Source organism: Dasypus novemcinctus, chromosome 24 (genome assembly GCF_030445035.2).
Source record: "Dasypus novemcinctus isolate mDasNov1 chromosome 24, mDasNov1.1.hap2, whole genome shotgun sequence".
NCBI lineage: Eukaryota > Metazoa > Chordata > Mammalia > Cingulata > Dasypodidae > Dasypus > Dasypus novemcinctus.
Window position 1 is genome coordinate 39,152,731 of NC_080696.1, and position 23,561 is coordinate 39,176,291.

General features: G+C 41.4%; 1 protein-coding gene across 10 annotated transcripts in view; it reads left to right on the forward strand.

The window, feature by feature from the left end:
* Positions 1–23,561, forward strand: part of PHF20 (PHD finger protein 20) — a 168,145-nt gene that overhangs the window by 137,337 nt on the left and 7,247 nt on the right. For 5 of the 10 annotated variants that reach the window (XM_004482410.5, XM_058286989.2, XM_058286987.2 and 2 more), the window contains 6 exons: positions 1,243–1,341; positions 2,136–2,300; positions 3,382–3,563; positions 12,540–12,639; positions 16,440–16,635; positions 21,211–21,616. In XM_004482410.5, the coding sequence (XP_004482467.1) occupies positions 1,243–1,341; positions 2,136–2,300; positions 3,382–3,563; positions 12,540–12,639; positions 16,440–16,635; positions 21,211–21,616 (1,148 nt within the window). The remainder of the gene's footprint in view (positions 1–1,242; positions 1,342–2,135; positions 2,301–3,381; positions 3,564–12,539; positions 12,640–16,439; positions 16,636–21,210; positions 21,617–23,561) is intronic. The other 5 variants (XM_012521156.4, XM_058286990.2, XM_058286988.2 and 2 more) reach the window with 3 other exon arrangements.

Sequence of the window (23,561 nt, forward strand, 5' to 3'; positions counted from 1 at the left end):
CACCCTCCTCCCCTCATTTTTTCTTTTATTAACACTTTGCATTAGTGTGTCCCAATCTTTGAAACAATATTATTATAATTATACTATTAACTGTAGTCCATAGTTTACATTAGGGTTCACTGTCTTTCACAGTTCTGTGGTTTTTAAAAATTTTTATTCTAGTTACATATGTATAACCTAAAATTTCTCCATTAATCACATTCATGTTTAACTCATTGGTGTTAATTACATTTTACATTCACAGTGTTGTGCTACTATCACCAGCATTCATTATCAAAACTTTGCCATCACCCCAAACAGAAACTGTACTAATTAAGCATTAACTCCTCTTTCCCTGTCCCCACTCTGGCCCCTGGTAACCTGTATTCTGTTTTCTGGCTCTATGAATTTGCTTATTCTAGTTATTTCATGTCAGTGAGATCATACAATATTTGTTCTTTTGTGCCTGACTTATTTCACTCTACATGATACCTTCTAGGTTCGTCCATGTTTTTACATGTATCAGAACTTCATTCCTTTTTCCAGTTGTACAATATTCCATTGTATGTTTAAACCACATTTATCACATTTGTCTGTGGTTGGACCTCCATCTTTTGGCAGTTGAGAATAATATGGCCATTTACTTTGGTGTACCAGTACCTGTTTGAGTCCCTGCTTTCAATTTTTTTTTTGTCATATACCTAGAAATGGGATTGCCAGGCATGTGGTAATTCCATATTTAACTTTCTGAGGAACCCAGGCATTTTTTTTTTTTTTTTAACTCCTCAAGTGATTCCAGTGCATAGCCATGGTTGAGGAACAGCGATCTGAAAGTAGAGGATTGGCAAACATTTTCTATAAAGGGCCAGTTAGTAAATATATTTGGCTTTGAGGCTCTTATGGTCTCTGTTGCAATTAGTCAACTGCCACTAAAGTGGGAAAGCAGCCACAGACAACATGTAAATGAATGAGCCTGGCTTTGTTCCAGTAGAGCTTTATTTACAAAAAACAGGTGCAGGCTGTAGTTTGTGGACTCCTGATCTAAAAGGCCAGGTGATGGAGGAGTGGCTGTGACTCAGGGCATCCTGCTCCAGAGTCCTAAATGGAAAGGAAAGTGACCACCCAGGGCAAAGCATCTACTCTGCTGTCCATTTTGGTCATTTGCATTGGACATGTTTAATTACCTGAGAAAAGAATAAGCATCCCAGTGTCAAAAAAAGAAAAAGCTAAAATATCGTTATTTAAACATGTGTTTAATTCTAGCAGCAAAAGACAAGGAAAAGAATAAAGAGAAGAAATTCAGAGAGTTTGTGAGAATGAAGCCAAAGAGAAAAAAGAAAAAGAAAAAGAAAGTCAAACCTGGTAATTTTTTCACCTGGGAAGGTGTTTCACTTGGTTGCCTTGCCATGGGTGGGGAAGGGTTGCTTTTTCCACATTGGTGACCGCTGAGCCAACACTGAGGAGAAGAGGAGCCAGCAAGCCTTATACACGGCTCACACTGGCGTGGGCCCTGGCAGATGAGCAGTCCACACACCCCTGGTGTTACGAGGTCTGGTTGGCATTTATAAAATCCCTCCCACTTGCTGCCTTGGCCATTGTACCCTGTTACAGGGTAGTATATATGCAAACATTAAAGTCAGAGAGGATATGCCAACGAATGGCTGTATTTGTTTGCATACATCTCTGAATCCTTTTTGAGAAGTATATGTGTGCCTGTCCACTACTGAAAAAAAAAAGGCTGCTTTTTAAGAAAATCACCATTCCAGTCTCTGGAGTCAAAGGCATTGCCAGATTTTATTTTCATTATTTTCTGGTTTAGAAAATGGGAATGGGAGGGAGTGATGGTGAAGAGGAAGCATTTGGTTTTGAAGTCCTTGGAAATACCTGGAAGTATTAATCCTAAACTCTTTTCTCCATACTCTTGTGTGGTTGAATTATCCCTGAGTCTTTGACCTATTATTTATTTATTTTTAAGGGGATACCAGGGAATGAACCCAGGACCTTGTACAAAGGAGGCAGGTGCTCAACCACTGAGCTACATCTTCTCCCCTCTTTGACCTTTTTGAACAGCATAGCTGTTGGTTGGATGGGACTGGTTTTGGGATACCCTGATGATACCTGAGGTTGCTCATTCCCTTCTGATTCTGTTCTTTCAGAATGCCCCTGCAGTGAGGAGATCAGTGATACCTCCCAGGAACCTTCTCCACCCAAGGCATTTGCTGTCACTAGATGTGGGTCCTCACATAAGCTTGGGGCCCACATGAGCCCGCAACTCCATAGCTCAGAATCTGGAAACCACAAAAAGAAAGTTAAAGTGTCTGGTAAGGCTCTCTGCTGGCTTGATCATTTGTACAGAGCTATAGTCTGAGAAAGTAGATTGATGTTAATACTCCCAGGTCCTCTGCCAAGTATGATCCATTATAGTTTTTATTTGGTGTGTGTGTGTGTGTGTTTTGAGGTACTGGGGCTGGGGATTGAACCTGGGACCACTTGTATTGGAAACAGTTGTTCAAATACTTGAGCCACATCCGCTCCTTATTATAGTTTTAAAATAAAAAATATATCAAATAAGACAAAGGCCATTAGCTTTGCCTTCTTTGAGTTTCCCTTCTCTCCAGTTTTGAACTGAGTAGAATGTTCTTTATGTACCTCCAAGTCAGTGTATCTAAAACCAAACTCATTATCCCCCTTCATTTGCACACCTACCCCTCTCCTTCCTCTATTCCTTGTCGATGGCCTCTTCATTTAACCTTGATGCACAGGAGGACGTTGGAGTCAACCTTGAAGATTCCCTTTCTCCAGCAACTTATAGTGTGATTGTGAATTTCAAAGAAGCTCATAAATACATGGAAAGTACTTGCATTGTCTGGGACAGGGTTGGCAGTCAGTAAAGACTAGCTGTAATTTTATTTAATCAGACATCAAGTCCTAGTGATTCTGTTTTTGATTATCCCTGGAGTCTGCCCTCTCGTTCTCCACTCTTTGTCAAGTTTTTAAAGATGGCTTTGGATACATAGTAACTATAAACCAGATCCTGGCTAACTGAGATGAGGCTGAGAACATGTTTGCATTATTACGGATGATCTGTGCAATTCATGGGGAATTGTAGCTCCTTGGTCAGCAAGCTCAGTGACCTTGAGCAGCCACTTACCTTGGGCTTCCTTCTCTCTCAGTAAAATGAGGAAATGGAGTGCAGTTCATTGCCAGGCAACATAAATGTTGGGGGTTATTAACAGATGACAGGCCAAGGAACAGATTGGAGTCCACATTTCCCAGCTCCGTGAAATTCCACGGAGCAGGGGGTCTGTAAGGTCATTTTCTACTCTTGACAATTCAGGATTTAAAAAAAAACTTTATAGCTATAATTTAAAGTAGTAACTGTTGTTTTCCCTTTCTTCCCAGAGGAGGATAATCTGAGTGAGTCCTCTTCAGAAAGCTTTCTTTGGAGTGAGGAGGAGTATGGCCAAGACATCGATGTTACCACCAACCCAGATGAGGAACTTGATGCAGGAGAAGACCGCTATGATTTTGAGGTAGTCCGCTGCATCTGTGAGGTCCAGGAGGAAAATGATTTCATGATTCAGGTACATAGAACTTCTAGGAGACATGTCTACAGAAGCACAAATTGGTCCTTGGAGGGAATTTTGAGGGATTATAGTTTGAGGACAGCAAAAATGTTGAGTCACGTTAGAAGTCCCAGATAACCACAGTTTTAGCAGCAGCCTGAGCTTTGGGTTTTGGTTTGGCTTCCTCTCAGTTACAGGCTGATGTAAACAGCCCTTTGATAGAATAAAGGGGAACTTGAGGGATCATTTTGTCTAAATCCCTCATGCTCTACTTGAGGCTTGGGACCCATAAGTGGGAAGTGCCTTATTTATGGTCACACACTAAGGAATTGAACAGCATGGGCCCAAATTGCTGGAATGGCAGTTGTAATATTCTTCCATAGGATTTGTACCTTTTATGTGAGGCAAATTTTCTTTATGGTCTAAACAAATGGAGGTCAGTTTTCTTTTTTAATTTCTATGTTTCATGTTCTTTGTTTTCCTGACATTTGTAGCTGTCATCTCCATCTGTGGAATGTACCTTTAGGGGGCCCTCCCTGCTTGCTTGGGGAGACATCACTGGCCAGTACCTGCTTTCCTCTGGCCCTTGTCTTGTTGTGGAGCACAGTTCTGGTGGAGATGGCTGCTGTCTGGCTGACTCTGTGGTTGTAATAAATACTTCGCATATCTTGGCAAACTCCTGGCCTGGCCTTGTCCAGGGAACCTGGGTTTTTTAAGTTAGTCTTGGCTACATTGGCTAGAATTCTTTGACTGGGTCCTAGAACCCAGTGACAGGCATGCAGCCAGGTTAGGAGCCTTGAATTCCATCTTGAGGGGTGTGATAACCTCTCTTCCTGCTTCTCCTTAAGGAGTTCATTTGGTTCTTTTTCTTTTTGCTATAGGCCTGTTTTCTTAGAAAATGCAATATGGTCTCCTGTGCCCCCCACCCCACCCATCATGCAACCATTTTATGTTTTTGTATTCAAGAGACTAGCCTTTAAAATGGAACTCTTCAAAATGAAACAAAACAGGCTGAGAGTAGAATCTTAATCCCAATTCTAAATTCCTGGTAAAGGAATTTCAGCCAAGTTGGGGTCAGATATTAATTAGCCTTTGGCTCAGTCACCTGTGGCCATAGGGTGAGTTGGGGGAAGAGGTTCATCAGGATCTTACCTGGTGGTGGTGGAGTTTGGGGTGTGTGGACAGGATCACATGGAATAAAATGGCTGTTAACACGTGGATGGTGGGTGGATTACTTACTACCCAGTAAAAGTCCACTTAGCCTATTGAAATTATGAGAAAATGGCCTAGCTTCCATGGCCTGCTTTTTGTGTTACAGTTTTGCTGGCCCATAAAGTGCTGTAGGTCTGCATGTGATCAATTTTGAAATTAAAATTTGGATCCTGACTTAATATACAATTGGCTTTATGCCACCCTTCCCTTTTTTTTAGGAGGTACTGGGGACTGAACCCAGGACCTCATAATGGGAAGCTCGATCACTGAGCTAAATCTGCTCTCCTATGCCCTTATTTTTGAATTTGTCTTCTTTATACCCAGCAATTCCTTTTCCTTTGATTTCTTGAAAGATTGGAACTTACCATAGTTCCATAAACTTTCAGAAGGACCAGAGAGTGAGTAAGCCCACTTCCTTTTTCTTTTCCCAGTGCTGGTTTTTAAAATTTTTTTAACTTTTACTTTGAAATATTTATAGATGCACAGGAGGTTCCAAAGATATATACAAGGAAGTCCCATGAACCTCTCCCATAGGCTTCTCTGAACACCACCATCCTACATATACATAAATACAATACAGTATCAAAACCAAGAAATTAACCGTGGAATAAGTTGTAGAACTTATTCAGATTTCACCAATTATATATGCCTTCATGTTTTTGTTTATAGCTTTCTACAATTTTGTGAATTTATATAGAGCTCTGTGCAATTTTGTCATATCCGTAACCTTGTGTAATTACCACCATAATCAACATAGTCATTGTACCATCATCACAAGATTTCTTTTTTAAAAGAAATTAATTAATTAATTAATTTTTGTTTGGAGGTACCTGGGATTGAACCCAGGACCTCATACATGGATAGCAGGTGCTCAACCACTGAACTACACCTGCTTCCCACAAGATTTCTTGTTATCTTTCTATAGCCACACCTATACCCTCCTCCCATCTCTAAACCCTGGCTACCACTAATCTGTACTCCATCTCTGTAATTATGTTATTTCATGATTGTTACATAAATGGAATTGTACAGTGTATATCTTTTTGAGAGTGGCATTTTTCATTCAACATGATTTCTTTGAGGTCCATTCAGGTGATAATGTGTGTCTGATAGTTCATTTCTTTTTATTGCTGAGTAGTAGTCCATAGATATATCACAGTAGTGCTGTTTTTATTGATAGTATCTACTATGTGTAGTTGAGTAGTGATTTAAAGTCTCTGGAGTGTTCTTGTAAATATTTCACTCCCAACAAGGCTGACTTAAGTCATTTATTTCATATATATATGTATATCTGGGAAAACAAAATTACAGAGATATTGATGATTTACCCATGGTTGTAGAACCCAAAAAATTTTAGTTCTGATTTAAAGCCAGAACTCCAATTCAAATGTTCTTTCCCCTTTGCTGCCATTAGCTCTAGGTATCCACATTTACAATTGAGAAATGAAACAGAACTTGGTTTTGAAACATAATCATTGTCTACTTAGGCTCACCACCTCCTTCACCATTCTCCCCTGCTACTCCCCCTTCCTTCCCCTAGTCAGTTTGTGCACATACATACACACTTTAGGTTGAGGATGTTTCTTTCTTTTCTTTTTGAATAGTTTCCATAATAACTTCTGGAATTTAAGGTTACATGAATGGTCTCAAATAATACTAAATATTTATGACCAGTAATTTTCAAACTGTTTTCAGCATCAGAACCTCTTTTTCTAATGGGATCTTTTTCAAAACCCCAAAATGTGTAACAGGTAAAAGCAGTGCTTTTCAAAGTACAAAATGTATAATCTTCATTTTTCAGCTCAGAATTGTGAATTTTAGGCCTTTTTCCATGAAGTCTTTTAGGAAGTTAGTGCTGTGAGTGACAATCGCTGACTTGAAGCAGCTTCAGCGGCTCATTTGTTTTCTCCTTTGGGTGCTACATCAGTGAGATAAGCACTTGGCTGTTGCAGGGGTGACTTTTTCTAAACAGTGTAGTCTCTTTGATTAAAACAATGTAATAATACTGAGCCAACCTAGCAGTACAAGGTGATGTGCACTGGAAGGCTTTGCTCTGTTGTCCTAGCATTTAGGATGGAACACATTTGAAATGTGCATGTTCTGTTTGCTTCATTTTGAATAGTCCCATTTAAAAAAATCACGTTGGCAGAACTTTTTAGAAAACTATTATATAGCATGAAGACAATAAGAAATTTTTTTTTTAAGTTTGGTTTTTAAAAAGTTGTTGAATGGGGAGTAGATGTAGCTCAAGTGGTTGAGTGCCTGCTTCTCACATATAAGGTCCTGGGTTTGATTCCTGTACCTCCTTAAATCAAAAACAAAACAAACAAACAAAAAAAACAACTTGGGGGAACCAGTGTAGTTCAGTGGTTGAGCACCTGCTTCCCACATGTGAGGTCTGGGGTTCAACCCTAACCCCTGTACCTCAAAAAAAAAAAAAAAAAAAAAGAGTTGAAGATCCTGAGTATTCACCCTGTCTCTCTGGGTATATGCTCAGCTCAGGGCCTTGGTGATCTGGTTGGATTGGGGCTTCATTTGTCCATAGACCTCCAGCTGGGTGAGTAATGAAGGCCTCTCCCTGCAAGGTTGTTATACAGCCTTTCCCATGTGAGACCCGGTTGTCTTCCATGGTGGTACTTCCTCTATTGACCTTTTTGTGCCCTTTATGTGCCATTATGTGCTACACAGGGATAAAAATTTGAAGCTGTTGGGACCACACCAGCTGTTGTGTGGCAGAGTCAGGAGCTGACAGTCTGTCTCCTGCTTCAAAGATTCCATAGGGTCTGCCTTGCAACTCAGCTCAGCTCAATACTTGTGGCTTCCTGTCTGGCTTTGGTGTGAAGAGTACCTTTTTGTTGTTTTTCTTGATGTTGTCTCTGCTTGTGCCCTTGAGACAAACATGTCCAAGTTGTGTTATGGAGGGGCAGTGTCTGCATCTTTTTCAGTCAGTAACTTTAGCAAAAGGCAGAAATTTGTTCCAGTTAGGCTGCTAACTGGAACAAATACAATATAAACTTTCATTAAAAAAAAAAAATTTGTTTATTTCTCTCCCCTTCCCCCTCCCCCCAGTTGTCGGTTCTCTGTTCTCTGTGTCCATTTGCTGTGTGTTCTTCTTTGTCACCTTCTGTTGTCAGCACAGGAGTCTGTGTTTCTTTTTGTTGTGTCATCTTGTTGTGTCAGCTCTCCATGTGTGTGGCGCCATTCCTGGGCAGGCTGAACTTTCTTTTGCACTGGGCGGCTCTCCCTACGGGCGTGTTCCCTGCACATGGAGCTCCCCCACGCGGGGACACCCCTGCGTGGCACAGCACTCTTTGCACGCATCAGCACTGCACATGGGCCAGCTCCACATGGGTCAAGGAGGCCCGGGGTTTGAACCGTGGACCTCCCATGTGGTAGATGGACGCCCTAACCACTGGACCAAGTCCACTTCCCAATATAAACTTTTAAAGTTTATTCATCATATAGTTAGGAATGCAAGCATAATTTTTCTTAAAATAAATTTTTAACAAGTTGATATTCTGCACAACCTTCAAATACATTTAGGGTTTGTTTTCCAGGAGGTGGATTATTAGAGAAATAACTTTCTTTGATTATTTTCATTATTTAATTGGTATCAACATTACTGAAGTATAGTATTATCTTATTTACCAGTACTAATTACAGTCACTGAAAGGTTAAAATCCTACTTAATAATCATCGGTAAAATCCTACTTAATAATCATCAGGTAAACATTTAGAAATTTAAATTATTTTAAATGCTATAGAGCAAGGTTTCTGCATTGTTTCTTAAAGGGCCAGATAAGGTGATCTCTGTTGCAATTGTCTACCTTGGTTTCTGTAGCATGAAAGCAGCTGGAAGCAGCCTGTAGACAGTGAGTGTGGCTTCATTAATGGAATGCTTTATTTACAAATCAGGCTTTGAGCTGGATCTGGACTTTGGGCTGTTAGTTTTCTGATACCCTAAAGCCAAAGGTTCTTAACCTTTTTTGTTCCACGAACCTCTTTGCCAGTCAGGTGAAAACGACAGACACCTTACTAAGTCCACACTATACTGTATATTATTTAATAAATATATCACACCTGTACCAACATGTCCCCACAAGAATAATGTTTTATTGAATTTCAGTTCAAGCTCATGGATCCCTTGTTAAGAATCCCTGCCCTAGAGCAACAAATATATGTTAGGTACCCAGCCTAAGTAAAATTGTGTAGTGGTTTTAACAAGAAACCCTTTTAAAAGCTTTTGTCTTTAAATTTATATTGTGTTTGTTTGTTGCTAGCTAATGCATTCACATGGTTCAAAATCCAGAAGGTCCACAGTGGTATATAGAGTAAAGTTTTATCCTTTTCTTCTCTCTCTCAACTACCTAGTCCCTGGAGGTAGCTCTTGTTACCAGTTTTTTGGGTATACTACCAGAAGCATTCTATGGATAAACAAGCAGTAACAGATATATTCACCCATTTTTTTTTTTTTAAACACAAATGTTAGCATTCTATGTGTAATATTTAACATCTTTCTTTTTTCATTTAAAATATGTAAGTTGAAACCATACCACTTTCAAATATAAAAAAGCTTTTGGATCATCATATATTTAGCCCTTTCTCTGTTAGTGAACATTTAGATTTTTAAAATGTGAACAGTCATGCAATGAGTAACTTTTTTACATAAATTATTTTGTATTTGTGTAAGTACACCATGGAATTAGGTTTTCAAAGTGGAGTTCCTGACCAAAGTGTATGTGCATTTATAATTTGACACATACTGCTCTTTCCCCCCATAGAGGCTGTAACAATGAACAGTCTCACCAGCAGTATTATTGAGGGGGTGGGTTCCCCGCTGTCTTTTCTATACAGACTTTATCAAATTTCTTCATCTTTGCTGTTCAGGAAAGGAAAAAAAATAGTCTTTCAGCCATTTTGTATTTTTTTAAATAACCTTTAAAAAATTCACTATAATTGTAGCATTTGCGTAATGCAGAAAATTATACAAAAGAAAATCAGAATTATCTAGATATTTTTACCCAAAGACAACCAGTTAATATTTTGGCATACACACACTAACATTATGCTCTATAAACAGTTTTTCAAATAGAATAAACACTTTAAGGATGATAGAAATATATACTTATTATAAGAACTTAAGGGAATATGCAAAGGAGAAATACATAAAGAAGAAAGAAATTAACCTGCAATTCCAAAACCTGGTCTGGTTTTATTTCACACGAACTTACATTAGTTCAGGTTACTTTATGTTACTCTTTTTATGGATGATTTGGACATCTTTTTATTTATGTAAAAATTATTTTTTTTACCACTCTGTTTATATCTTTTGTCTATTTTTCTCTTTGGTTGTGAGTCTTTAACAGATTTGTACAGGGTTTTTATAGAGTAGGGAAATTAGCCTTTTGATTGTGATAAGCATTACAACTATTTTAATCCAGTTTGTCACCTGTCTTTTGACTTTGTGTTGGTAATTCTTGTGGATTTTTTGAGGCCAAATGTTTCAAACTTGTTTTTAATAACTTCCAGATCTTAATCATAATTACTGGAAGTTTATAAAAGAAGTCTCATTTCTTCTACACAGCTTTGTTTATTTTTTTTTTAAGCCATATAAATATTTGATGCCTCTGGAATTTATCCTGGTATTAGGACAAAGCTCTGAGTACCTAATTGTCCCAACATTGTGCCCCACTGATTTGAAATACCACCTTTTTACTTTTCCTTTATGTATTTGGATCTCTTTCTGGATTCGCTCTTCTTTCCCTTTGATCTATCTGTCTATATTTGCTTGTACAATTTTATTTTAATTATTGTAGCTTTATAATATTTTTTAAGTATCCTGGCTTTCTGTCTCTCAGGTAATATTTTAAAGTTTACATCATAAAGATCTTGCATGTTTGTTAGGTTTATTCTTATTCCATCTTTTCTGTTATTGTTCATATCCATTCTAAATTTAACTTTAAAAAATGAATAATGTATTTTAGCCAGCTTCACATTAAAAAGTAAACATTTTGAATTTTGTAACTTAGCATCTTAGTGGCATTTGACTCATTTTTGGAATATCCTAATTCTCAAGAAACAAAGCCATTGATGAGACAGACTTTCTTTCTTTCTTTATTTCTCTCCCCCCCCACCCCAGTTGTCTGTTCTCTGTATCTGTTTTGCTGCATCATCTTCTTTGTCTGCTTCTGTTGTTGTCAGCAGCATGGGAATCTGTTTCTTTTTGTTGCATCATCTTGTTGTGTCAGCTCTCCGTGTGTGCGGCACCATTCCTGGGCAGGCTGCACTTTCTTTCGCGCTGGGCGGCTCTCCTTATGGGGCGCACTCCTTGTGCTTGGGGCTCCCCTACGTGGGGACACTCCTTGCGCACATCAGCACTGCGTATGGGCCAGCTCCACACGGGTCAAGGAGGCCCGGGGTTTGAACCGCGGACCTCCCATGTGTTAGACAGACGCCCTAACCACTGGGCCAAGTCCGTCGCCTTCATTCTTAATTATATCAATTTTCTGCTACTAACTGCCCTTGTTGTCTTTCACACATTACTTTCCCTCTCTGAGCCTCAGTTCTCTCATCTGTAACATGAAGAATCTGGATCAGATTTTATCTGAAGTCTCTCTTCCATCTCTGCCCCTCTTGATTCTGATTATTAGCTTCCTAGAGAGCTTATTTCTCCCATGGATGTCCTCTTGATGCCAGGCCCATTCTGATTCCGAGTTCCTGAGGAGAGTCTTGAGTTTTAGTCTCTTGTGATCAGGCCAGTGCCCACCCTTAAGGCCATGTCAGGAAGCTCATTGTCCACCTTTCTGTTTAATCTGTATGGTTGGGTAGTTAAAGGTTGGACTTACTAGCTTTGATGTGTCTAGTGTCTCCCTTGGAGCCTATCTTTCCATTCCCTCCCCTCCACCTTAGCCTTCAGGCTTACTCTCCTAGGCTGCCCACTTGCCTCCTGCCCTCTCCTTCCCCCGCCCCACACACACACCCAGGGAAGGCAGGGGAGGTTAGGGGTGAAAAGAACTAGCTTTGGAATTAATGAGGGTTGTGTTCTGATCTACCTTTTCTTCTCATCAGCTGTGTGATTTTGGTCATGTTCAGAGAGAGTAAATGCAAAGTGCTAGGGCAGGATTACTCTAGAAGGCGTTGAAGTGAATTGGCTTCCCCAGTAGGAGGAGTAGTAACAGGTGCTTGATACACACATAGAAGCTGTGTGCTGAGCTCTGTCCTAGGAGCTCTTATACATGATCCATTTACTCTTCACACGCAGACCCCCAGGGTAGATAGGAGTAGGATCCCTTTACACAGATGAAGAAACAAGCCCCAGGCGAAGGAGGGACGTGTTCAAAGTCACTAATAGCTAATGAATGTCTGGACCAGAATTTAAGGTTTGTCAGCTAAGGACTTGAACAATTTCGCTCTATCCCTTTAAAGTGACCAGAAATGTAAAATAAAGCTTCTAGAAATTATACTGGATCAGCACTGTTTTATAGAACTAAATGTTCTTTTTCTCTTCTGTCCACTAGCCTCGTGAAATATGGTTAGTGGGACTAAGCAACTGACTTTTTAATTTAATTTGTTAGTTTAAATTTAGATGGCCACATATAGCTAGTGGTTACGGTATTAGTACAATTCTACATGAATGGTTGTAGCTCACTTTCTGTATAAGCCAGTAGGGAATGCTTCTCTCCCCCTCTCTTTTTACTCCCCACTCACACACAGGTAGATCTTACTTTTGGATGGAGGATACCTGCTGAGTTTAATTTTTTGTTGCTTCTTTAATTCTAACAGTGTGAAGAGTGCCAGTGCTGGCAGCATGGGGTCTGCATGGGATTACTGGAAGAAAATGTACCTGAGAAATACACCTGTTATGTTTGCCAAGACCCTCCAGGTAGAGAATCTGGAGTCAGGGATATTAACAGTATGTAACTTTTTCCTTAGCATAGTTGACTGTGAAACATCCTAAGTAAGTGTGGTCTTAAGACTAATTTCTTCAGCATCGGCTGGACTCCTCCTCCTTCTCGTCATTGTTGCTAGCCTGCGTGGTGGCCAGCTATCCTGAACTTAGCAGTAAGCAAGCCTGTATGAAGAGGTTCACCTAGCAAAAGGCCTGACCTTGAGCTAGAACTTTCCCTTTTCTTGAGAGCTCATGATGATGGGCAAATGGGCTCTGTCCTTTGCTTTTTGGGGCTGTTGGAGCATTGGAAATCTCCTTCTGTTCCCTTTGGCAGCTTCACTGCTGCCATCTGGAAAGGAGACATGCCTTTGAAGGGAAGGGGAGAAGGGTATGGCTGCATAGAGCCTATAACCCGAGGAAACAGAGCAGTGAATTAATTCCTTAGCAGGATCGGTTAGTTTCATTGTTGCATGGCCCATATGGGTGGCCTGTGGTACTTGTTGTCCCTTTCCTGAAGTCTTGGGGTGGATTATAAATCTGTGGGTTTTCTTGTCTTGCTGTCAGTGAGATGATGACACCTTCTCCCTTTACCACCTGCAGTGTCTTTCCTCTCAGCTCCAGTCCCACAATTCCCTTATAGCCAGACAGTGCTTTAGAGTTTCTGCTTCTTTTCAGTCTTATGAGGTGGACCTGGTGGGAGCTCCTCCTCCCATTTTACTTAGGAGGAAGAATTTGATACTCAAAGAATGCAAGTGACTTGCCTAATCCCATAAAACAAATTGGAATTAGAACTGGATTATGGGGTGGGGCCAAATCTCTTGATTTTAATTATGCTGCTTGTTTAGGGAAGGGCTGGCCATTGCAGTTGATCTTTTAGTAGACAGCTTCCTTCTAGAACTGATGATCTCTGTTGTGATACTGGGTCTTCCTGTACTAGATTAGTCCATAGGGAGGCACCTGCCTCTCTTTGTCCCCTTAGCCCAAGGAAAAAACATGATCAGATTAGTCCATGAGTCATAGAATATTATTGATGAGCAGGATCTCAGAGACCACTTAGTTGGATCCCTGCATTTGACAGGTGAGCAATCTCAGGCCCAGAAGGGACATATCTGACCCAAGAGCACTCAGTCAGTCAGTGTCAGATCAGAGATGAGAATCAGGGTCTCTGACCATTGTCTTGTAAGACAGACAGTGCTGCTTCAAATCCTGCTGCCTAGCCCCCTCCCTGCAGCAATTGCCTCTGAGATCCCCCCATGTAATCCTAGCTCCTTAGGTACCAATTAAAAATCTTTTTTGTCTACCTTATTGTCTTTCATTCTTCCCTCTTCTTTTCCCTTTTTAGAAATTGCACCATCTTCATCAAGTGCTTGTACACTTTCCAAACTTTTATACTCTGATCTTCAAGGCCGTTTTTTTTTTTTAATTGACTTTGTAATAATATTACATTAAAAATATATATATGAGGTCCCATTCACTCCCACCCCCCCCACCCCACCTCTCCCCCCCCCCCAGCAACACTCGTTCCCATCATCATGACATATCCATTGCATTTGGTAAGTACATATTTGGGCACCTCTGCACCTCATGGTCAGTGGTCCACATCATGGCCCATACTCTCCCCCATTCCATCCAGTGGGCCCTGTGAGGATTTACAATGTCCGGTGATTGCCCCTGAAGCACCATCCAGGGCAGCTCCATGTCCCAAAGACGCCTCCACCTCTCATCTCTTCCTGTATTTCCCCATACCCATCAGCCACCCTGTCGACTTTTCCCAATCCAATGCCACCTCTTCTATGTGGACATTGGATTGGTTGTGTCCATTGCACCTCTATGTCAAGAGGAGGCTCAGATTCCACATGGATGCTGGATGCAATCCTCCCACTTTAAGTTGTAATCACTCTAGGCTCCATGGTGTGGTGGTTGTCCTTCAACTCCATCTTAGCTGAGTGTGGTGAGTCCAATAAATCAGATTGTAGGTGCTGGAGTCTGTTGAGGCTCAGGACCTGGCTATCACATTGTCAGTCCAGAGATTCAAATCCCCTAAATATATCTTAAACTCCAACACTAACTGTACCTCCAGCACATTAGCATGAAAGTCTTATGAAGAGAGATCCCATCTGAGTCCAGATTCATCACACATAAACACCATTTCCAAAGAGGGGCCCTCTGACCTGGTAGTTAACCCCATCGGCCATGACCATAACTCCCATGGGTCTCTTTAGCCCTCAAAGGAAACAATATCTGGGAGTTGTATCTGCTTTATCTGTCTCTCAGACTCTGCTCAGTTGTGCATAAGGGCAATCCTTCTGCCAGCCTCCAGACTCTTTTTTAGAGACTCGTAGCCATATAAACTCATTTCTCCTTTCCATTTCCCCCTTACATTAGGTCAAACAGCATTTTAAAGTCATGTTATTTTATGTAGACAGGGATATTCTGCTGATCCGCATTGAACCTTCCGTATAAGGTCATTTTCCAGTTGCATCATCAGTTGGTAGTTGATAGTGGTCCCTCGGTGCCAGGGAGGCTCATCCCCGGGTGTCGTGTCCCACGCTGGGGGGAAGGCATTGCATTTACATGCTGAGTTTGGCTTCGAGACTGGCCACATTTGAGTAACATGAAGGCTGACAGGAGGAAATTCCCAGGCACAATGCTGCTCTAGGCCTCTTCAAGGCCATTTTTAAACACATCCTGAACTGACCCCTGAATGTCTGTCACAGGGTCTGCATTTATAGACTCTGTTTGACTCTGTGATGTCTTGGGCCAAAAGTTTAACCTACAAGATTGATTCCTTAAAGGTTGCTTAAAGATATTTTTAACAAAATTGAGGTACAAATCCACCACATGCGTTAGTAAAGGCACAAAGAGTTCAAGGATCTTGGGGATTCCGAGTTTTTATAGGTATTGGAAGGTGAACAAGTCTGGTTGAAGGCTGTTCCCTGGGCTTTTGGAGTAGGAATGCTTCTGGTCATGTGCATTGGTGTTTTCACACCCTCCTAAGGAGCCCTGTAAGGAAAAGACCACTGAAGCCTTGTAGTTCATCTGTCATTGTAACAGATGTGGCGACAGAGGTCCCGAGAAGGGAAGGGGCCTGACCCCCTCTTACTTATGTGGTAAAATCAGAAGGGACCTGGGACTTCTTTCCAGTCATTTATTAAATACTGGATGCCTTTTGTAGGCACTGGGGATCCAAGATGGTTCCTACTCTTCTGGCTCTTTGTGGGGTAGAGTCCAGAAACGGATGTCAAAGTAAGTCACGTGAACAAGAATATTTTAGGTGGTGATCAGTGCTGTGAGGTGGGGGAAAGAGATCAGATAGGGAATGTCTAGGAGGCATGAAAGAGGCCCTTTTACTTTGGAAGGTAACAAAAGGCCTCTCTGAGGAGGAGGTGGTAAGGAGCAAAGACCTTGGGGAATGTTAGAGCCCAGATCCTCCTAATACTAGAAACTGAAAGGAGGGCACTGTGAGGGAGTGAGAGGAAGGCAGGAAGGAACCAGGTCTGGCAGGCTTCATTAGAACAATGTTAGGGCTTTGAGTTTACTGTGAGCAGTATGCAGCCATTGTAGTTTTTAAGTAGGGGTAGGGGAATGATATTTCAGTGTAAAGAGATATCTAGGTTCCCATGCCTTGCTTGGCTAATTCCAAGAGATAAAGAAATGTACATGCCATATTCCCTTCTTTGTTACCAACACGTAGCATGTAATAAGTGCCAAGTAAATGTATGTGTGTGATAGTGATTAAATCAGGTGGGTTTCCTCCAGGCTGTGTACTAACCCTTTCAATGTCACTGCTGTAGGTCAGAGGCCTGGCTTCAAGTACTGGTATGACAAGGAGTGGTTGAGCAGGGGACATATGCATGGCCTGGCATTTCTAGAAGAGAACTACTCCCACCAGAATGCGAAGAAGATCGTAGCCACCCACCAGCTCCTTGGCGATGTGCAGAGAGTGATTGAGGTTCTCCACGGTCTACAGCTCAAGATGAGCATCTTGCAGTACGTATGACACCTGCAGCTTTTGGAAAGGAGTCTAATTTGGCACATTCTGAGGCAGGATAAATTTGAGAAATTGGAGAGCCACAAAATAAGACAGTTGAGTTTGAGACCTTTACTAAAAATTCTTAGTTACATAGTAATCATTCTTAATTCATAAAGTAAAATTGAAAGCTCCTGTGAGGGATATTTTTGGCAGGCTTGTTGTTCAGTAAATATGTCTCTTGGTGGTAAACTCATACAGTAAAATTTTAGGCCTTTTGGACCTGGACTTTCTGGCTTTTAGTGGCCAGTAGTTTGGGGAGTGAAATTCAGGGCATATCCTCCTGTGATCACATTCTACATGTCTGATGACCAAGGCTCATGTAAGCTCTCATAAAGACATGTGGCTCATATATGAGGTCTGTTAGCTTTTATAACCTACCCCCATTTTACCAAGAAAGTAAACTCTTCCATGGTTCTCCAGGAAATTGATGGCAAAGCTGGTACCACAATCCAAGTCCTGACTTATTTCTATTATTGAGTTAATACATGATAGGCCATGCCCCAACCAGGTTTTCTTCATGCTAATCTGTTCTGGAAGCCTCTTACTATCAGACCAAATACAGCAGTAGAGCCCTGAGATGGCAGAATAGGGGGCTGATTCCTGTCACACTTGGCTGGCACACAGTAGGACCTTATGCAGCAAATGTCTACATTGGTTTGAATAAAAGCTAAGCTGCTCTAACAAAGACCCCAGAATTTGTCTGTCATGTAATGAATTGCTCATGGGTAGGCAGGAGTGTTCCGACCAGGTAAGTGGCCTAAGATTCCTTTTGTCTTTTGCTCTGGTAGTTCCTCAAGGCTACCTGCATCTGCATGGTGAAAGCAGTGTCACCTGCATGACAGTTGTGCCCCAGACCCAAGAGGGGAAAAGAGAAAGGGGGAGAAAAGAGAAAAAGAGGGGAGGGCAAGTAGTTTCATGGACACACCTAATTGCAGGCACGACTAGCCAAATGGCCATGTGCCCTGCTAAAATTCAGGAGTGGGTGGGAGCTATAAGAGAAGAGAAGGAGGATGGATGCTGTGGGCAATTAGCAGTCACCGTGACAAATACCAGCCCTAGATAAAATGCCAGAGACTAGCTCTTCCCCTCACATTTTATAAAGGGAAACTACACTCTTTATATACAAAGTGAATTTCTTCTTAATTCCAGATGCCAGAAATTGACTGAGGCAAGTAGAAAGTAGTCAGCAGGGCCTGGAAACACCTCAAGTGGTGCCCCCGATTGTTAAACTTTGCTCTATTTCTTTTCATTGAAGATTCAGTTAGGTGGTGTTCTCTTTCTTTCCACTGAAATGCCAGTGCTCCTGGCCCACATTCTGGAGCCCTCTTTAGATTCCTATTACAGCAGTGACTTTGTACTGGAATTAAATTTGATTTCTTCTATTCAACCAATTTAGGAGAGGATATAGGGAGACCATATTAGAGATTATAAATGGAGAAAAGATCCTGGGAAAGGAGGAACTGGCCTCTCTTCATATGTGTGTGCATGGATAGTCTCTGCTGTCATGCGTTCTGGATCTTCATTCTCAGAAATATTGTTCCCAAGTGTCCTGGTGAATTTATTTTCAAAGGCAAACAATAAAAGTTGGAGAGAGAATCAGACTTGGCCCAATGGTTAGGGTGTCCGCCTACCACATGGGAGGTCCAGGGTTCAAACCCTGGGCCTCCTTGACCCATGTGGAGCTGGCCCATGCACAGTGCTGATGCACGCAAGGAGTGCCCTGCCACATAGAGGTGTCCCCCGCATAGGGGAGCCCCACATGCAAGGAATATGCCCCATAAGGAGAGCCGCCCAGTGCGAAAGAAAGTGCAGCCTGCCCAGGAATGACACCACACACACGGAGAGCTGACACACAAGATGATGCAACAAAAAGAAACACAGATTCATGGTACCACTGATAAGGATAGAAGTGGTCACAGAACACACAGCGAATGGACACAGCAAGCAAACGGGGTGGGGGAGGTGGTGCAGGAAGGGGAGAGAAATTAAAAAAAAAAAAAGAAGTTGGAGAGACTCCAGAGTACCGGTTGTCATCAAAATGTGGCAAGTTGGCTTTGTGTACTTGCTTCATGATTGACAGGGCTCACAGGAAAAGCCAGGGCATCCTTGTGGGGAACAGTAGCTGGAGCTTCAGATCTTAGCTGGGTGGAGAAATTGAGGGAGCAAGTAATGACTTAGGTCTTTTTTATTTTTTATTAATTTTTTAAATTAAAAAAATTGTTTTTGAGGTACTGGGCCGGGGATTGAACTGGGACATTGTATGTGGGAAGCTGGCACTCAACTACTGAGCTACATCTGCTCCCCTGAGTTGATTTTTCCACTTATTTGCTGTTTGTTTTTTGTTTTTTTTTGTTTTTATGAAGCACCAGGGACCAAACTTGGGACCTCCCTTGTGGGAAGCAGGCGCTTAACTGCTTGAGCCACATCCACTCCTCTAAGTCATTTTTAGAGGAGGTTTGTACTCCATGCTAATGAGTTGTAGACTACAGGTGGACCTGAAAGTTTTCAATTACTCCCATTTTCTCTGATGCAATTATGATTTCAGAGGAGTGTTCCAGGATCTTGGGTGTAGGTTACTGGTACAGGCAGCACAGGCTCTGATCCCATGCCTGGAGGTGGCCCTGGGACTCGGGCTGCCTTGAAGCCTGTTGTTTTCTCTTTCCTCAGTGGGTAGAAGTGGTGTGGTGATTGTTGCAGTGGGAGGGCTGAGCACGGGATGGTTGTATGCCCTCAGGAACAGAATTTGAGGATCTGTAAACTCACCATGCCTTCCTTCATGTTTATGGCCTATTCCATTTCTGTAGGAAGGCTTCAGTTAAATGGGTGGCACTTAAATATGGGAAGTTAAACTTGTGCTTTCCCACCAGTCTAGTTTCTGTGTTTCTTAGTTGGAGACTGGGAAGGTACTGTTGGCCGTTATACTGTGGGATTGACCTGAGCATTACAGGATATTTAGCATCCCTGGATTCTGTGAACTAAATGCAGTAGTGCTTCTCAGTCATTGTGACAACCAGATAGCCCCCAACCCCCATTTCTAAATACCTCTGTGAATTCTCAATCTTCTCATACTTCTGAACACACTCAGAGGGCTGCCATTCCAGCTTTAAACTGCTAGTAGCTAATAGTCCTCACCCAAAAAGCCCAGTGCTTTTCTTCTTTTTTTTAAAGATTTATTTTATTTATTTCTCCCTATTCCCTTGTTGTTTGCATTTGCTGTGTGTTCGACTTCTTGTTTTAGGAGGCACTGGAAACTGAACCCGAGACCTCTGATGTGGGAGGGAGGTGCTTATTCACTTTAGCCATTTCTGTTCCCTGCTTTTATTGTCTCTCTCATTATGTTCTTGTTGAGTCTCTTGTTGCATCGTCTTGTTGTGTCAGCTTGCTGTGTCTGCCTGTTGCACCAGCTCACTGTCATCTTTAGGAGATACTGGGAACTGAACCACGGACCTCCCATGTGGTAGACAGGAGCCCAGTTGCTTGAGCCATATCCACTTCCCCCAGTGCTTTTCTGAAGTCCCTCCTTCCCTCCCTTTCTCCCTCCATTCCTCTTTCCCTCTCTCCCTTTTAAATGATCAAAGGTTATTATGGAAATTCGGAGTGATAAAGAAGAGTTAAATGATTAAATTTATCTAGAGTAGTGGCTTTAAACTTGTAAAATAATATATTCCACAGTAAGAAATACATTTTATATTGCTTATGCTTATAAAATTGAAAAAGTTTCATAAAACAGCAATCCTTACTTAAAATGATGCACTCTGATATTTTCTTTTCTGTTCTCTTTCATTTTAAAAAATTGATTATGATCCTATAATCTAATTTAATGACCTTCTACTGGGTCCAAACTCCAGAAGTGACTGTTTCTAGGAAACTTTGAAGTCATGTGGAGTTTCATTTGCACATTCAAGTAGGCAGATTCTCAGAGTCTATGGCTCACAAATACTAAGAAATCTCTAATCTTTAATAACAAGATTTTCTCTTTGGAATAAAGACTTTATTATTAAAGACCTCATAGATGGTAGTTGATGTATTTTTTTCTGGGTCTTTGTTGTGTTTTGTTACTAAGTGCCATTGCATGCCAAGGTTATTGTGACTATTTAATAATAGGGTTATTTTTAGTAAGCCACATTTGACTAGTACTTTACTATCAACAAAATACTTCCATTTAAATTAATTCACTTAATTTATAAAACTCAGTGATTGAAGGCAGACAGATGATTAACCCAGTACAGAAGAGGAAACTACAGTGAGGCAGGTTGAGGCACATTATAGCAACACCCCCCTAATCAGTGACAAAGTTGAAATGCAGATCAAGGCTGTTGACTGCAAGTCCAGTCCCACTCAGTGTGTATACAGTAGGAGCTTGCCGTAAGTGGTCTCCTGAGACACTGAGATTTACATTCCTTTTTGCTTGGCACAAGGCCTGATGGCCTAGGTGGGAGCTGTTCTTCCTATTGGAAGAGTGTTTGGGAATCGAGAAGCCTCAGTAGGGCCAGTTACTCCAAAGCCCTTTTCCCTGTTTATCTTCTTAACAGAAGCAGGGAGCATCCTGATTTGCAGCTTTGGTGTCAGCCTTGGAAACAGCACTCAGGGGAGGGGAGATCTCATTCCAGACACATCCATGTCACTGAAGCCAAGAGCAAGGAGGAAGCCCTAAGCTATAGAACTTTGAATGGGGCAGTGGAGAAGCCCCTGCCCCTGGCTCTGCCCCGGTCTGTGGAGGAGTCCTATATCACCAGCGAGCACTGCTACCAGAAACCCCGCGCCTACTACCCTGCTGTGGAGCAGAAGCTGGTGGTGGAGACCCGGGGCTCTGCCCTCGATGAGGCAGTCAATCCCCTCCATGAGAATGGTGACGATTCCCTCTCCCCGCGCCTGGGCTGGCCTCTAGACCAAGACAGGAGCAGGGGGGACAGTGACCCCAAATCCAGCTCCCCAAAGGTATGTGACTTGCTTGCACTGGTTCTTTTTTTTTTTTTCTTCTGATAAATACTTGTTATCAATGCTGTTTGCTTTTAATCTGTTCAGGATATAGCTTTTCTAGCTTCTTAGTAAACAAAAATGGCATTTTCCATTACAATATTGCTTGCCAAGAGTCTTATTTTCTGGTTTAGTTAGCAGCTCTTCACACTTGGTTAGTCTTTTATTATAATATAAATAAATTTATAATATATAAGTAAATATAATATAAAAAGATATTTTTAAAGTTTCTTCTTTTCAATACTTTGAACATATAATTATTTTCTCTTGCATGCCATAACCTTTAATTTAGAAGTAAGCAATTGATATTTTTTTTAGTATGGATGGGTCTTTCCAAGTGTTAAAGCAAATTTCGTTATTGTATTATGAGAAAAATTAACTTTGGGAAACCTTTCATCAGTACATGTGATAGTGTCCTGATCAACTGCTTCAGAAAGCGCTGGGTTGCACTTGTGCTTAATTTGGTGTTTGAATGCTTGTAGGTTCTCCTGGGGCTACATATTCTCTGGAAGATGTACTTATTATAAAATATTTATTATAAAAGTGTATTTAAATTTGCCTAGCATAGACGTTTTTGGTCTGTTAAAGTGGATACAAAGTTAGGAGCACCACTTGAGGCAAAGATCCTTGGTTCTAGGAAATGCCCACAAAATGGCATAGTCAGGGGTGGAGGGTGGAGAGGTGGAAAGTGACAAGGAGAAAAGGGTTTGATTGGAACTTGAAAAATGAAGCTAACTTAAGAAAATGAGTTTGTTTTTGTTTTTTAAACAGTTTATATTGTATTTGTACCTAGGTGCTAATCCTCAGCATGAGCAAAGAATGAATCAAATGATTTGCTAGGCACAATTTTTTCCATAAAATTGTATGATAGCTTTACTTTGACTTCACAAACTTCACATTTTATCATAATACTGCTTGTTTCATCAGTCTTCCCAAGAGCCATTATCAATTTTTTGTTATTCCAGTTACACTCTTCTGTGAGCCCATGTGTCATCTTCCTTGCGGATGGTTTTATCTCAGACTCTTCACTGGTCTTCTCCTGTCTTGTCTGCAGTTGTTAGCAAGGCTGTGTGATTTGAGAGTCCTTGTCTTCCTTCCTTTCACAGATTGATCCTGTACATTGGTATCACCAGCATTAAATACATTGCTGTGATTGCCCCCGGGGAGTACTGTAGACTGTAATCCTTTCAAGGCAGGGGCTTGTGCCTCATTCATCCCTGTGCCCTTGCCAGTGTCAGAACAATGCTGGGCTAAATAAGGGTGGTCAGGACAGACCCAGTTTCAGTTCTGGGCTCTGCCACTTACTGTGTGATTCTGAGCAGCTTGCCTCACCTCATCTAATCTGTCTCCTCATCTGTAGAATGGGGACAGTGACAGTGCCCACTCAGTTATTGTTGAACTTCCTTGTGAAAAGCTCTCAGCTCATTGCTTTACATATAGCAAACCCTAAATAAATATAACTAGAATCTCTTTTCATTTCAAAGTAATTCATGGAAGAGCGGGATCCCAAACCCCATACAAAATTTCTGGTCCTGTAGATTAGGTAGCTTGCATGCTGCCCTAGATTTCCTGTAGGTGTCTGGCACATAACCAAAAGTAAGGAGGTAGTGGGCTTAAGCAAGGCAGCCAGGGTTAAAAAATCTCCATCAGTGATAACCTGTAGCTACACACAGTATATTTATCTACCTCATCTAATTTTATTCTCTTGAACCTTCAAAGTAGATTTTACTACCTCTGTCTTTTCAATGAGAGAACAAAAGCTCAGAGAGCTGAAGTAATTCATCCAGGGCCACATGTTCAGCAAGAGACAGAACTAGGACTTATATCTAGTTTGTGTGATTACCACATATTAACCCTTGTCTACCCTATCTCTACCCCTGCTGTAGTCAGATCTCAGGGCTCTGGA